This window comes from Molothrus ater, chromosome 17 (genome assembly GCF_012460135.2).
Source record: "Molothrus ater isolate BHLD 08-10-18 breed brown headed cowbird chromosome 17, BPBGC_Mater_1.1, whole genome shotgun sequence".
Classification (NCBI taxonomy): domain Eukaryota; kingdom Metazoa; phylum Chordata; class Aves; order Passeriformes; family Icteridae; genus Molothrus; species Molothrus ater.
The window spans coordinates 15216632-15230065 of record NC_050494.2 but is presented as its reverse complement, the minus strand read 5'-3'; the positions used below and the strand labels follow the sequence as shown (position 1 = coordinate 15230065).

Below are 13434 nucleotides of genomic sequence, written 5' to 3'. Positions count from 1 at the left end.
TCTGAGGGCCTCAGTTTCTGTTCCCCATTAGTTTCATTGCTCTCCACCATGTGAAGATTCTTTTACCCTTTCTTTCTTTCTTTCTTTCTTTCTTTCTTTCTTTCTTTCTTTCTTTCTTTCTTTCTTTCTTTCTTTCTTTCTTTCTTTCTTTCTTTCTTTCTTTCTTTCTTTCTTTCTTTCTTTCTTTCTTTCTTTCTTTCTTTCTTTTCTTTTCTTTTCTTTTCTTTTCTTTTCTTTTCTTTTCTTTTCTTTTCTTTTCTTTTCTTTTCTTTTCTTTTCTTTTCTTTTCTTTTCTTTTCTTTTCTTTTCTTTTCTTTCTTTTCTTTCCTCCATAGAGTATTACCTTGTATTAAATTTGTTGTCAGGCATTGTGCGTACTAATATTTGTCCCTTTTATATACACATCCCCAGTGCCTCATGCCAATTGCCTTCATCATTATAAGAGATCATGTATGAGAACCTTAAATGCTTCCACTGTATCCCAGTGTCGTTTTATGAGTGTCCTCCATTCCATTTTCTCTTTCCCTTTCTACAGTGTCTCTCATGCAGGAGTTCTTTTTCAGATTGTCACCCTTCATTAGCTTTCCTGATCTTTCAAGCTCCTGCTTTGTCATGTGTTTGTTTTCTCCAGTGTTGGTCCATGCATACTTTCCTAACTCCTTCATTTGGTTTCTTCTCAAAGAATGATTATTCTCTTTCAATTACCTTGAAACCCTTGTCCATTCTTACCCCTGCCCCAAGTCCTTCTTTTCCTTTTCTTGCCATATTGTGCATGACATTTCTCCCTGTTGGTTTAGGCTGTAGACAGTCCCTTTACTCAGCACATTAACCTGGGTAGGAAAAAGAATTTGAGAGAGACATTTTATCCAGCAACATTAGGTTGTCTGGGATTCTGCTCTTCTTGCATGTTGAGATGGCATTTAGGTCCTGATGCCTAGAAATTTATAAGGTATCTCCTTCTATAATCATCTCTCTACAATCAAACTTGAAGGGAGTTAATAGGAAGCTAAAATTCAGTTTCATTTGTCTAGTAAATTTTAAGCAACTGTAAAGCAATTTCTAATATTAAAATATACTTTCTGTATGAGTGCTGCAATTTTATAACAAAAGCAGCTGCTCTTTTCATTAAATCTGACAGTAGAGTAAAAGAGTAAAAGCAGAAGTATTTTTTTATTAATAGCTTTCTTCTGTTCTCTTGATATCAATTTGTACTTAAAATTCTTAAAAAATATGCAAACCAAACACAAACACAAACCCCAAAGCAAACAGCAGTGTAACAAAACATACACATTTGCCCTTCAGATTCAGGTTTGCTGGAAGAATAACTACTGCCTAGGTTTAATGGGTGGGTGTTAAGTGAAGTGCATTATTGTCCACAGAGTGAGCACAGGTTTTGTACAGGATGGTATATAACTATACAAAATAATGTTCTTGATTCCTAGTCTGGTCTGCAGTGGTGAGAAGCGTCGACGTGAGCAGGAAAGCAAATACATTGAAGAACTGGCTGAGCTGATATCTGCTAATCTGAGTGACATTGACAATTTCAATGTCAAACCAGACAAATGTGCTATCTTAAAAGAAACTGTGAGACAGATTCGACAAATAAAAGAGCAAGGTACAGTTCCCTGCTAAGTCAAGATTAATAGTTTAATTTCATTGTGATTCTTTTTTTGTAGCAGTAGTTGCTTGGGAAATTGAGTAGTTTTTCACAATAGCATGTAACTGAGGAGGTCTTTGGACTTTGACTTGATTCAAACCTGAAATGCGCCTTAAGTAATTTTCTATTTTCAAGTAAACAAGTATTTATCATCACTTTTTATTGGGAATCAGGATTTTAAAACTGCATACGGCCTTTCTTACCAGTTTTGTACCACAGACAAGTTAAAAAAAGAGGAGATGGTACTCTAACATCTGCTTGTACTCTATACCAAATACTCACTGGTATGAAGAATACATGCCATTGCCTTTCGCTTCAAGGAAACCTATCCTTTTCTTATGGGCAAGCCTCCAATCAGAGGTAGTGATTTTTATGGATTTTTTTAAATTGCTTTTTTAGTGTGATTGAATGGACTCAGAATATAGCCAGCTCAGCAAAGGAGAAAGAAGCAATGCATCATATCTTGGTAAATTCTGTCAGCTAGGGTAAACCTAAGTGATATATTATTTTTTTTAAACCGACAGGTGTATGCAAAACCCATGTTTTGAAATATAGAGTGAGGAGTATATATAATTTATTTTTTTAAACACCACTCCAGCCCCATCTCCACCTCCCAATGACTAACCTCCCAAGCTTCTATGTGTCATTTGGGCAGTAAAGTACTAGAAAAACAGAATTTGCTGTGTGTATCCTACCTGTTGCGGTAAATTGCCACATCTTATGCTAAAACAATTTTCAAAAATTGTCTTTTGTTTTTAAGGTTTTTTTGTACTGTCATTGTGTGAATTCTAATATTTCATTAGAGAGTTGAGATGTTGTACTCCTCCTGTGGTCTGCTTAACCAGCCAGCAAGTACCACAAAATAAAGCACACAGTGTTTTTTCTGTAATTCTGCTGCATGGCATGAATTCCCATTCCACCTTCCCGTGCAATAAATTAACTGAGGATATTTTGATTATTTAAATATGACTTTATTGTACGCATGCACACACATACACACACGTATATACACATACAGGTACACAGCTGTTAACATGAATCAAAGCCTTTTTGAAGAACAGTGGTGATGGCATCTGAAGACTGTGACCAATGATAATGAGCTGATCAAAGTAAAAACATAAGAGATATATGAGTGTTTTTAATGGCTACTGAAAGACTAAGCAGGTATTCATCAGACAGTGTCTGAAAAACAACAAGAAATGTTCACAAAGCAAGTTCATCATGTCAGCTTCAACTGCCAAGTCAATTTATGTGAGCAAAGACTTTGGCGTTATGTGGCCATGACATATTTTCTGGTCTTAGCGGCCAACAGTATATGAGCCCTCCTCTCTCATTTGTGCTTCTTTGTGCCTTTATTTCACACTCTCCCTAGGATATGGCTCATAATATTAAAATGTGGCTATCACATGAAAAGTTGCTTTATGGAAATGTATCTTTTGGCTTTCAGGAAAAGCAGTTTCTAATGATGATGATGTTCAGAAAGCTGATGTATCATCCACGGGTCAAGGAGTTATTGACAAGGATTCATTGGGACCTCTTTTATTACAGGCAAGTACAAATTAGGCCCTAGTAAACCCCTATGGAAGCAAATACTTACAGCAGGGGAAAATATTACAATAAAGTATGCAATCCTGTAGTAATAAAATAGTATGCAAGCACCATGCAGAAGTATGTTTGAAAGGTTCAGGAATAAAATCTATCATGTTTTCTTAATTTTGCTGAAATTCTCTGTAGAAGGACATGGAATAGCCTTTGACTTTTTCTCATATTTATTTACTCCAGCAGTCATTAGCAAATTACTACTGAAGCAGTGCTTATTTGTACAAGGAATACTTTATTTCTTCTAGGGGATAGACATTAAATGGAGTTTTTGCAAGGAGAGGTTTGTTATGTGTATGTCTGCATTTGTGTTACTAAATTATGAAGCATTTTAAATGAATGTTGCCATCAAGTAAAATAACCCAAGATTAACAGTAAACAAAGGTACATAGCAGATAGCCTTTCTTTATGCCTAGAAAACCAATCTGATATTTACAAGTTCATGAAAGCATTTTTGAAGCTTTGTTTTTTAACATAGATATTGAATTTCTCTTTCAGTTAAGAACATACAGTATTTGGCTAGCTCCTCCTATCTCATCACTTGATAGTGGAAATGTCTTCATGTTCATGACTTGCTGCTTGTTCCTACTGAATTCTTGTTTCAATTTGCTAACTATTGAATTAACGGTACAAATTCGTGATCTAGTGTTCATATGAATCAAGAATGAAACAAGAAGGCTGGTTATGAATGTGAAAGCTGAATGGAATATCACATGGACATATTAATTATTATTATTATGTAAATAACTCCCTACCATACGCATTTTTCCTCAAAGAAGAATTTAAAACTCCATCTCTATCCTTGAAAATAAGTGAATATATTATAAATTCACATTTATCACATGCACTTTTAAAATTAAATTATGTTATGCATTAATCGGTCCGTCTTACACGATATGTTGTCATGTTAATATTTAGGCATTGGACGGCTTCCTCTTTGTTGTAAATCGAGATGGGAACATAGTATTTGTATCGGAAAATGTCACACAGTATCTGCAGTATAAACAAGAAGATTTGGTTAATACAAGTGTGTATGGTATCTTGCATGAAGAGGACCGGAAGGACTTTCTTAAAAACTTACCTAAATCTTCAGGTAGTAAAAGTTTATCTACTACACTTAGTAGACTATTTGAAAACAATCAAAGAAGACAAAAATAACCTTTCAAAACATATTAGTTATATAAAGAATATTTTACTACAAGAATATCTTAATCTTGATAAATACTACTGTGTTTTTACAGTAGCATGCTATCAGAAATAAATGTGCTAGAAATTCACACTTTACTTTAGCCTTTGAATTTTGTTTAGCTATAACTTTAAAAGAGCGACACTAAAGGAATACCTTCCCTAGTACCACAAGGCTGACTGAAGGAACTGCTTGTTTTTAAAATATGTGAATGACTTTCCAGCACTCCATCAAGTGACTTAAAGTGTCATGCAAAAGAAAGAGTGCTTTTTACTTGGTTCTCAATATTCCTATTTTTATACCAAGCTATATTGATGGTATATTGAGAAGGCATCTTAAAATAGCCTTTATTGTCTGTAATCTAGGAACAGGGTATCTAAATTAAGAACAATCAGTTATGAGTTGATTGTATCTGAAAATCTGTATGAATTCTTACTGTGTTCTTTTAAGTTAATGGAGTTTCTTGGAGTAATGAAGCACCTAGACAGAAGAGCCATACATTCAATTGCCGGATGATGGTGAAAAGCTCTCATGACCTCTTTGAAGATGTAGGCAGCTACCAGGATATTCGTCAAAGATATGATACTATGCAGTGCTTCGCTTTATCGCAGCCAAGAGCTATGATGGAAGAGGGGGAAGGTAGGAATTTTTGCAGAATTGTCATGCATAGAAATTTCTGTGAAAAGCTCTTTGATGTTTAGCAAACCATTTTCAAGAATGCAGCAGCTTTAATCCTTACTCTCTGTACTTCCATTGTAACAACAAAAGATACTTCAGCTATTTTATTAGATTCTTCAACACAGTAAAACATGAGATGATGAAAGAAGAAACATTCTTTTTTAAATACAGATTTGCAATCCTGCATGATTTGTGTGGCGCGTCGTATCACAACTTCAGAAAGGGTATTTCCAGCAAATCCAGAGAGCTTTATTACAAGACATGATCTTTCAGGTAGGAAGTATACCCAGGAGGAAGGTATGAAGGAGTCTTCTTTGTCCATGTGCTCTTGTTTCAAATAAATGGAGTGTGTATGCTGTATATGGAGTGACTAACAGAATTCATACTGAGAATTCCCAACTACTTTTTACAATATACCATTGTTGGTAGTGAGGTGTAATAAAACCTGTGGGAAGCATTTTCTTCTCTATGTTGCTTTTTGGTAGGTTGGTAAAAAGCATTACTTGTGCTTTAGCTAGCATTTCAAGTGGTTGTCGTTCTGCTTTACTTTACGCGGAAGATGTATTTTAGGTCATAACTGGAAGTCATTTAGGACTTCCTAAAAGACTGGAAGTCCTTTAAAAATGCTTATATTTTTATACAATACATGAGCTAATGTTTAAAGTGGCTTATGCTGTTTAAATTGAAAGAGTTGTATAATCTAAATGGGACTTTGTGTTTACGATGTTCGTTTGATGTAGTTGGTTGCTATTTTTTAAAATTTTACTCTGTGTGCATCCCTTAGGTGCCTGTAACCAGAGATGAAAGTTACTGTTTTCTAAAGCTCTGACATTGACCTGTGGGGGATTAACTTCCTCTTAGTTACATAAATTCCTTTGAATAGTGATGCTTTAACAAGCAGCATCATATTCTTATATGGCAGATAGTTCATAAATGTAACTTGTGCATGTTCAGAATTTGGTGATTAAAAGGGTTATATTGGAGCCTTAGGAAATGTACCATATTTATACAAAAAGAATTGTCACAGTCATAAAGAGTTCAACTTGTATATTTTCTTTCCTGTTAAGGCAAACTTGTCAACATTGATACAAACTCATTGCGATCTTCCATGAGACCTGGCTTCGAAGATATAATTCGTCGCTGTATTCAGAGGTTCTTATGCCACAATGACGGGCAGTCATGGTCAAATAAACGCCACTATCATGAAGGTAAAAATCAGTTTACAATGTTTGGGTCACATTGCTTCTCCTAGGGACTGTAATTTTTGCTGAAAATAAAAGCTAAATTCTGCCTGTGTTCCTTTTTTTCCATGGTTTTTGTTAATTACTGTGATTCATTTACAAGCTGAAGGAGGATGACCTCCTGAGAATGAGGAATTCTGCTGGAAGTTGTTTGGATTTTTTCAATGTGATTGTTTTGGAAATTAATGTGGAAAATACCAGATACATGATCTGGGATCCTCAAGGAAGCTATTTTTCCACAGCAATGACAGAGACAATGATATTTCTATAATGATATGTCATTTTTAATTATCATTACTTTGTTATTTTCTGGTTAAATAACAAATGGTATTTATTTTGGTGTGTTAGTTTGATGATATTTTATTTCACTCTTTCCTTTGATAAAGAACCACTCTCTGAAAGTGATAACAGTTGTGTTGATGCTTTTTTCTTATTCTCAAGACACAGGGCTCAAAATATTTTCAGCGTTCCAGTGCCACATATTTTGTAATGCTAATTTGATAACCTTGATAGATAAGTGAAGTACAGCCACAGTCTTCAGTAAGAAAGATAATGTTTCCTAATTATTCCAAACTCTAGTCTTTTTGAAGGATTTACAAAGTAATTCAAGCACAGGAGATGTTACATAAAGAGAAACTCATACTGTCAGCAAATGGATTTTCTATTCCATTGAAAGTTCTTCAACATAACTGATCAATGAATCCTAAATTAACATGAGACTTGAAGCTCAATTGAAAACCAATAGTTTCCACAATTTTTTGATTGAAGCAAACTTAAAAATTCTTCCCCAAGCAGGAGCCAGGGGCTCTATAATCTAGCCTTGGAAATCTGTTAACAAATGCAGAACTTTGCCAGTTGTGTCTGGTGAGCACAAAATATTACAGCACCAAAATAATCTTGTTTGCTTTTATCTTCCCTCTATTGATAGAGGAGAAATAGTGGAATACTTCCTTTTTCTCTGTGTATGTTTTGAGTGGGTCTTATTTATTTGTTTGTTTGTTTGTTTATTTATTTATCCATTCATTTATTCATTCATTTCTTTATTCATTTATTTATTTTTAAAGTTTTTTGTGTTTTGGGGGGGTAATCTTCAGTAAATGAAGGGTATTATGTCAAAAATATAATTAATAGTAATAATTATTGGGATTTTAAATATTAACTATATTCGTGTATTCCCTTTACAGCTTACACACAAGGTCATGCTGAAACCCCATTGTATAGATTTTCTTTAGCGGATGGTACAATAGTGACAGCACAAACGAAGAGTAAAATGTTTCGAAATCCTGTGACTAATGACCGCCATGGATTTGTCTCTACCCACTTTCTTCAAAGGTGAACTTAGTAGTATCTGTTTATAATTTAAGTGTCACAGTTTAAAAAAAATACATCTGACCTTGAAGACAACCTGAGAAAAATAGCATTCTAAAATATTTTACCTGATTAAAACTCAGATGGGGAATAATTTGGGAAACTGAGCTGCATATCATACAAATAAATGTATAAACCTCGCAGAGGCCCATTTTAACTATGTGCAGAAAGACAGTCAGAGTCAAAAGAGAATTTTTTACTCAATACCCGCTCAAAACCTGTGTTATGTTTATATTAGTCTTTTGTGGTAGCATTGATGAAACACTGGAAATAGAGATGCTCAGTCATGTGCTTTTGCAGACCAATTAAAAAGACAACAAAACCCTCTCAGATACATAATCCATAACTGAAATGTACCTTAGGTAGTATTTCTTATGATCTGTTATTGTTCTTTGCAAAAATAATTGAAATGTCACTTTGGAGGGAATCTGCCTCCTTCTGGCATTAGAGTGCCTCCAGGTGCTGAAAAATTAGTAACTGAGCTTGTTCAGTGTCACACACTGTTAATGTGCCCAGTAGAAGGGTGTCAGGCATTGACTCAGGAAGGGAATGAAAGAAGGAGGATCTTTAAATGGATAAATCTGATTAATAATCTGATCGTTGATAAAAGCTTTTTGAGACAGTGATACTGTATGTGATTATAACTCAAAGCCTTCAAAGGATCAAACATTTCTGTAGTGAATAAATGAATGTCATGGCTTAGTTCTGCTTTTGTGGAAGCTTGAATTCTTGCTGCTCTTTTTTGGAAAAATATTTGGGCAATTAATTAATAATGTATTTGTATCACATGATTCCAAATAAGGTTTTAATTTGTTTTCTTTGGGTTTCTGGGGCTGATGTTGAATTTACAGAGAACAAAATGGATATCGGCCAAATCCTAATTCTGTTGGGCAAAACATCAGGACAACTGTGACTGGAAACACAAATTCTGTTAATGGTCTTATGAACATGTCACCTGGTCAAGCCATGCCAATGCAGAACAGAAACTATGGGATGGGAGATCCCAATGCAGTGGGTCAGCTCACCAGCGCTCGATTTGGAAGCCCTGGGAATATGGGGCCAGGGAACTCTGGAACTGGCATGCAGTCCTCTGCTTATCAGAGTAACAGTTTTGGGTTAAATATAAGTAGCCCACCACATGGCAGTCCTGGCTTAACTTCCAGCCAACAGAATCTAATGGTATCTCCTAGGAATCGAGGGAGTCCAAAAATGAGTTCACACCAGTATTCTCCAGTTACAGGTATTTTATTTTTGCTAAAAGCTCTTTTTTTTTAAGCTATTTTTTCTCACTTTTATCTGAATTCCATCTTTCATCCATTTTATCTGTTCTATATGACCCTATATGTGTTACTTGAATGTAGTATACCTGACTTCATGTATTAACTCAATGTGGCAATCATTCATAATCCAAAGGAAGAGTGTATACAGGCAGTACTGTAATCTAATAAATTTGATCTCTGTCACATGATACAGGTATGCACTCGCCTATGGGATCTGCCAGCAACACTAGCAACAGCACTTTTTCTAGCAGTTCTCTTAGTGCTCTGCAAGCCATTAGTGAGGGTGTTGGAAATTCCCTTTTATCAACACTTTCTTCACCGGGTCCAAAATTGGATAATTCCCCAAACATTAGCGTAAATCAGCAAATTAAAACAGGTACCCAGGACTCCAAAAGCCCTTCTGGTTTGTATTGTGAACAAAACCAAGTGGAAAGTTCCATCTGCCAGTCAAACAGCAGAGATCTCTTTAGTGAAAAAGATAGTAAAGAGGGAAATCTGGAGGCATCTGAAAGTCAGAGAGGACCATCTGAGAGCAAAGGGCATAAAAAACTCCTTCAGCTACTTACGTGCTCCTCAGATGAAAGAGGACATTCTACAGCATCAAACTCACCTTTAGACTCAAATTGTAAAGAATCTTCTACCAGCGTTACCAGTCCTTCAGGAGTTTCCTCATCAACATCTGCTGGGGTATCTTCCTCCTCAAACATGCATGGGTCGCTCCTGCAAGAGAAGCACAGGATTTTACATAAATTGTTGCAGAATGGTAATTCTCCAGCAGAGGTGGCCAAGATCACAGCTGAAGCTACTGGTAAAGACACATATCACGATGCTAGTAACACAACCTCCTGTGGAGAAGACACTGTCAAGCAGGAACAACTAAGCCCAAAGAAGAAAGAAAACAATGCTTTACTAAGATATCTACTAGATAAAGATGATATTAAGGAACCGCTTTCCAAAGAGCTGAAGCCTAAAGTAGAAGGTGTGGATAATAAGATGGGACAATGCACAAGTTCTGCTATTCCCACTTCAAGCCAAGAAAAAGAGATGAAAATAAAAATGGAGCCAGCAGAGGAGGTACGGTATAATGTAAAATGATGTCAGTAAGCTAACCAATATTTTATTATTAAGTGAATGACTAAATATAGAACACTCTACAGTGTGCATGTGGAAACATTTCTAAAAAGGTTCTGTGCAAATGATGTGAAACAATAAACTTGGATTTAATTGTGAATGAAAAAGCACTAACAAAAAGAACTACAGGATATATATATATATATATATATATATATATAAATTACCATTTTATATATATATATATATATATATAAAACCAAATCTGATGTCCTGAGGTCCTGGACTAATGTTTTTAAGTTATGGTATGATTACGGTAATATTTGCACGTTATTCCTTAAAATTAGATCTTAGCACATGTTTGATTTTATGGCTTAGTAGGAAATGGGCCCGTAACTGCTTCTGTACTTAGTTGGCAATGCAAGAGCAAAAGGTAAAACATGATTTTGTTTTGAAAATATAAACAATACACAAAAATGTGTAATACTTGAAATAGCAATGATTTGGTTTAGTTCATTCATTGGTTTTAGCACTCTTTTTCTTTCTTTAAATGAGGGAATATGTTCTTCCAAATATATATATATATCTCCACCATTCAAATAAATACATAATAAAATGTATAAATGTATATATAATTTGTATAAATAAATACAAATAAATAAATTCTAGAGATGGAATTCCAAGAAATGTCAAGATGCCGAAAACCAGCATCACAGAGCAACTATTCTGAAATCAGCAGTACACTTGTTAGGAACAGATGTTCTTAAAATTATAATCTGTATATAATGGTTTTGTATTTAAGTCCTAAGATTTGGAACTTCCTAGTAAACTGGTCAGTACTTTGTAGTACTGGTCAGTATGGCAGAATTTACTGAAGATATATAGATTTCTTAGACCTTGAATTTCCCAAATCAGTAATAACTGGGTGAATAGAAAAAAAAAAAACAAACAAAAAAAACCAAAAAAAACCAAACCCAACAAAAAACCAAAAAACCAAACCAAAACAAACAAAAAAACCCCAAAACCAACCAAACAAAAAAAACCCACCACTTTTTTTTTTTTTGTATTAGCTACTGGCTGACTATAATAAAACACCTTATAACATTGTTTGAGTACTACTTATGGAAAAGTCAGTATCAACTCTGTAGTAGTACACAACATGTAGTTTTAGTACTTGCTTCTGAGATGTAATTAAGGTATTCAGAGAAGCTTCTTTCATGAAGATGTTGATCCACTATATATGAATTATGTTCTATTGAAGCTCTATCTGATTTAAATACAAATTTGTAAAGAAAGTTAGGGCTCCAACTGACTGGAAAAACCTGTGCCTAATTTTCATGTCTTGTAGTGTTCACGATTAGCTCTTTGTGTACGATAGATACATTATTTATCAATGAATGGTACACATTCTCAATGTTCACTATCATTAGTGTTTTTATCTTTGTAACTTGTGATGTTTGAAATATTTATATTCAGAAGTGCTTTTCATTTTCATGATGTGTGTTTTCTGCTAATTCTCAAAATTACCTAAAGAAAATACTCTAAAAAAAAGTTATCTAAATGGTATCTGAATTTCTTTGGAAGTGAAAAGGTAGCTCCAGATAGCGTCAGTGAATTAAAACATTTGTCTCCCAGTCATATTCTTTAAGATTAGTGAGGATGTAAGTAAAAATTGAAGTATAGCCACATGAGAGTAAATAACCTTGGTGTTTTACTGCATCATTTTCAGATGAATGGAGACTTGGATAATTTGGATGCAATTCTAGGTGATCTTACTAGTTCTGAGTTTTACAGTAATGCTATCTCTGCAAATGGAAATAACCCTGGAACAAAGCAAGCATTATTTCAAGGAAATGCCCTGTTGGGTAAGGAATTAAATCTACCCCCGGGTTTTAAAAGTAGGATTTTCTTCTTACCTGATGTAAACATAATGCATCCTCATACCCTTAGAGAATACCTTCTTCATCTCCTACATCTTCAAGGACAAATGTAATGCAAAATAGCTAATTATGCTTTCATAAACTATTATGTACACTATTAGCTGTCTTGACAGCACTCGCCATAACATTCAGTTCCTTGTTTTATGATTTATTCTGGCTTTGTCTAATGTAGATTTCTCAGAGACAAGTCATCAAGAAAGATGTTTTGTGAGCTGTAAATTAAAATTGAGCATTTTTATCCCTCGCTGATGACTAGGGATATAATATGGGATTGGTGACAAGCTTTTAATTTCTTTCTTATTCTGTGTGAAAATATCTTGTGGCCAGTAAATTCTAATCACTACTCCTCCTTGCCATCAAAAGGAATGCCCTTCCTCAGTAGGAGGGGAGGATAACCTAGCTGATAAACCAGCATCATGGCAGTCGTTGCTTTCTTTCATGACACTGGTCATCTCTTGGTTATATAGGGCAATGGATTGCTGAGAAAAGCAAAGGAGGTGAAGCATGGGTAATGAAAAATATAAAACCAGGTACAAGAACACGTAAGGCCACTGGCACCATTGGCTGTGAAGCACAGTAGGTTAATTGTCCAGAGAGGACACTGTGCTCAGGAACTCACCATGTCATTACAGAACTTAAATTAAAAGGGAGTTCTTTTTTTTTGTGTAGGGCCACAGGGAACTGCCTTTGCCTTTTTTGCAAAAGGTCCTAACTATGTATTCAAAATGGGAATTTTTGTTGTGAAAACATAGCCAACATAACTGTTCCTGGCTTGCTTAAGATCAAGTGTATGAGTTTATAAAGAGACTAATTTTAGTCTTTAATAGCATATTTTATTTAAAATGTACAGTTGCATGCATCTTTTAATTCTTTAACAGGTGTGAAGAGTCCCCAGTCTGTGCAGACTACTCGCCCACCTTTTAACAGAGCCATGTCTTTAGACAGCCCTATGGGCTCAGGTGCTTCAGTGAGGAATGTCAATGCATTCTCCATGTTACAAAAGCAAAACTTGATGGGTGGAAGTCCAAGAATGATTGAAAACCAAGAAAATTTTGGAGCAAATCTGGGTTTGTTGGTTGTATACAAACAGCTGTCATTGTAAAGGAAATAGCTTTAATGTAAAAAAAGTTGCTAGACTAAAATACAAATTTCAGTTAGAAGAAACTTTAACATTAAAGAATTTTAATTTTACCATCATTAATACTTCTGAATTATTATCTTAGCTAAAATTATAAGAACCTAACAGTTTACTACCTGTGTCATTACTAGTACTTTACTATAAGTAGTTATATTATTTTTTACTATTTTGAGTTTTTAGTTTAACATGTGCTTTTGATATATAGAAGCAAGAACAGTTCAGTGGCAGCCAGCCATTGTGAATTTTACGTATATTTAGACGTAAATAGTTTTTGAA

General features: G+C 34.7%; 1 protein-coding gene across 10 annotated transcripts in view; it reads left to right on the top strand.

The window, feature by feature from the left end:
* The window catches only part of NCOA3 (nuclear receptor coactivator 3), a 58154-nt gene that overhangs the window by 32038 nt on the left and 12682 nt on the right, over positions 1 to 13434 (top strand). For 9 of the 10 annotated variants that reach the window (XM_036395785.2, XM_036395784.2, XM_054516695.1 and 6 more), the window contains 11 exons: positions 1443 to 1615; positions 3105 to 3205; positions 4175 to 4349; positions 4893 to 5081; positions 5292 to 5393; positions 6188 to 6328; positions 7546 to 7693; positions 8581 to 8969; positions 9203 to 10083; positions 11810 to 11945; positions 12899 to 13087. In XM_036395785.2, coding sequence (XP_036251678.1) covers positions 1443 to 1615; positions 3105 to 3205; positions 4175 to 4349; positions 4893 to 5081; positions 5292 to 5393; positions 6188 to 6328; positions 7546 to 7693; positions 8581 to 8969; positions 9203 to 10083; positions 11810 to 11945; positions 12899 to 13087 — 2624 coding nt within the window. The remainder of the gene's footprint in view (positions 1 to 1442; positions 1616 to 3104; positions 3206 to 4174; positions 4350 to 4892; positions 5082 to 5291; positions 5394 to 6187; positions 6329 to 7545; positions 7694 to 8580; positions 8970 to 9202; positions 10084 to 11809; positions 11946 to 12898; positions 13088 to 13434) is intronic. The other variant, XM_036395787.2, reaches the window with a different exon arrangement.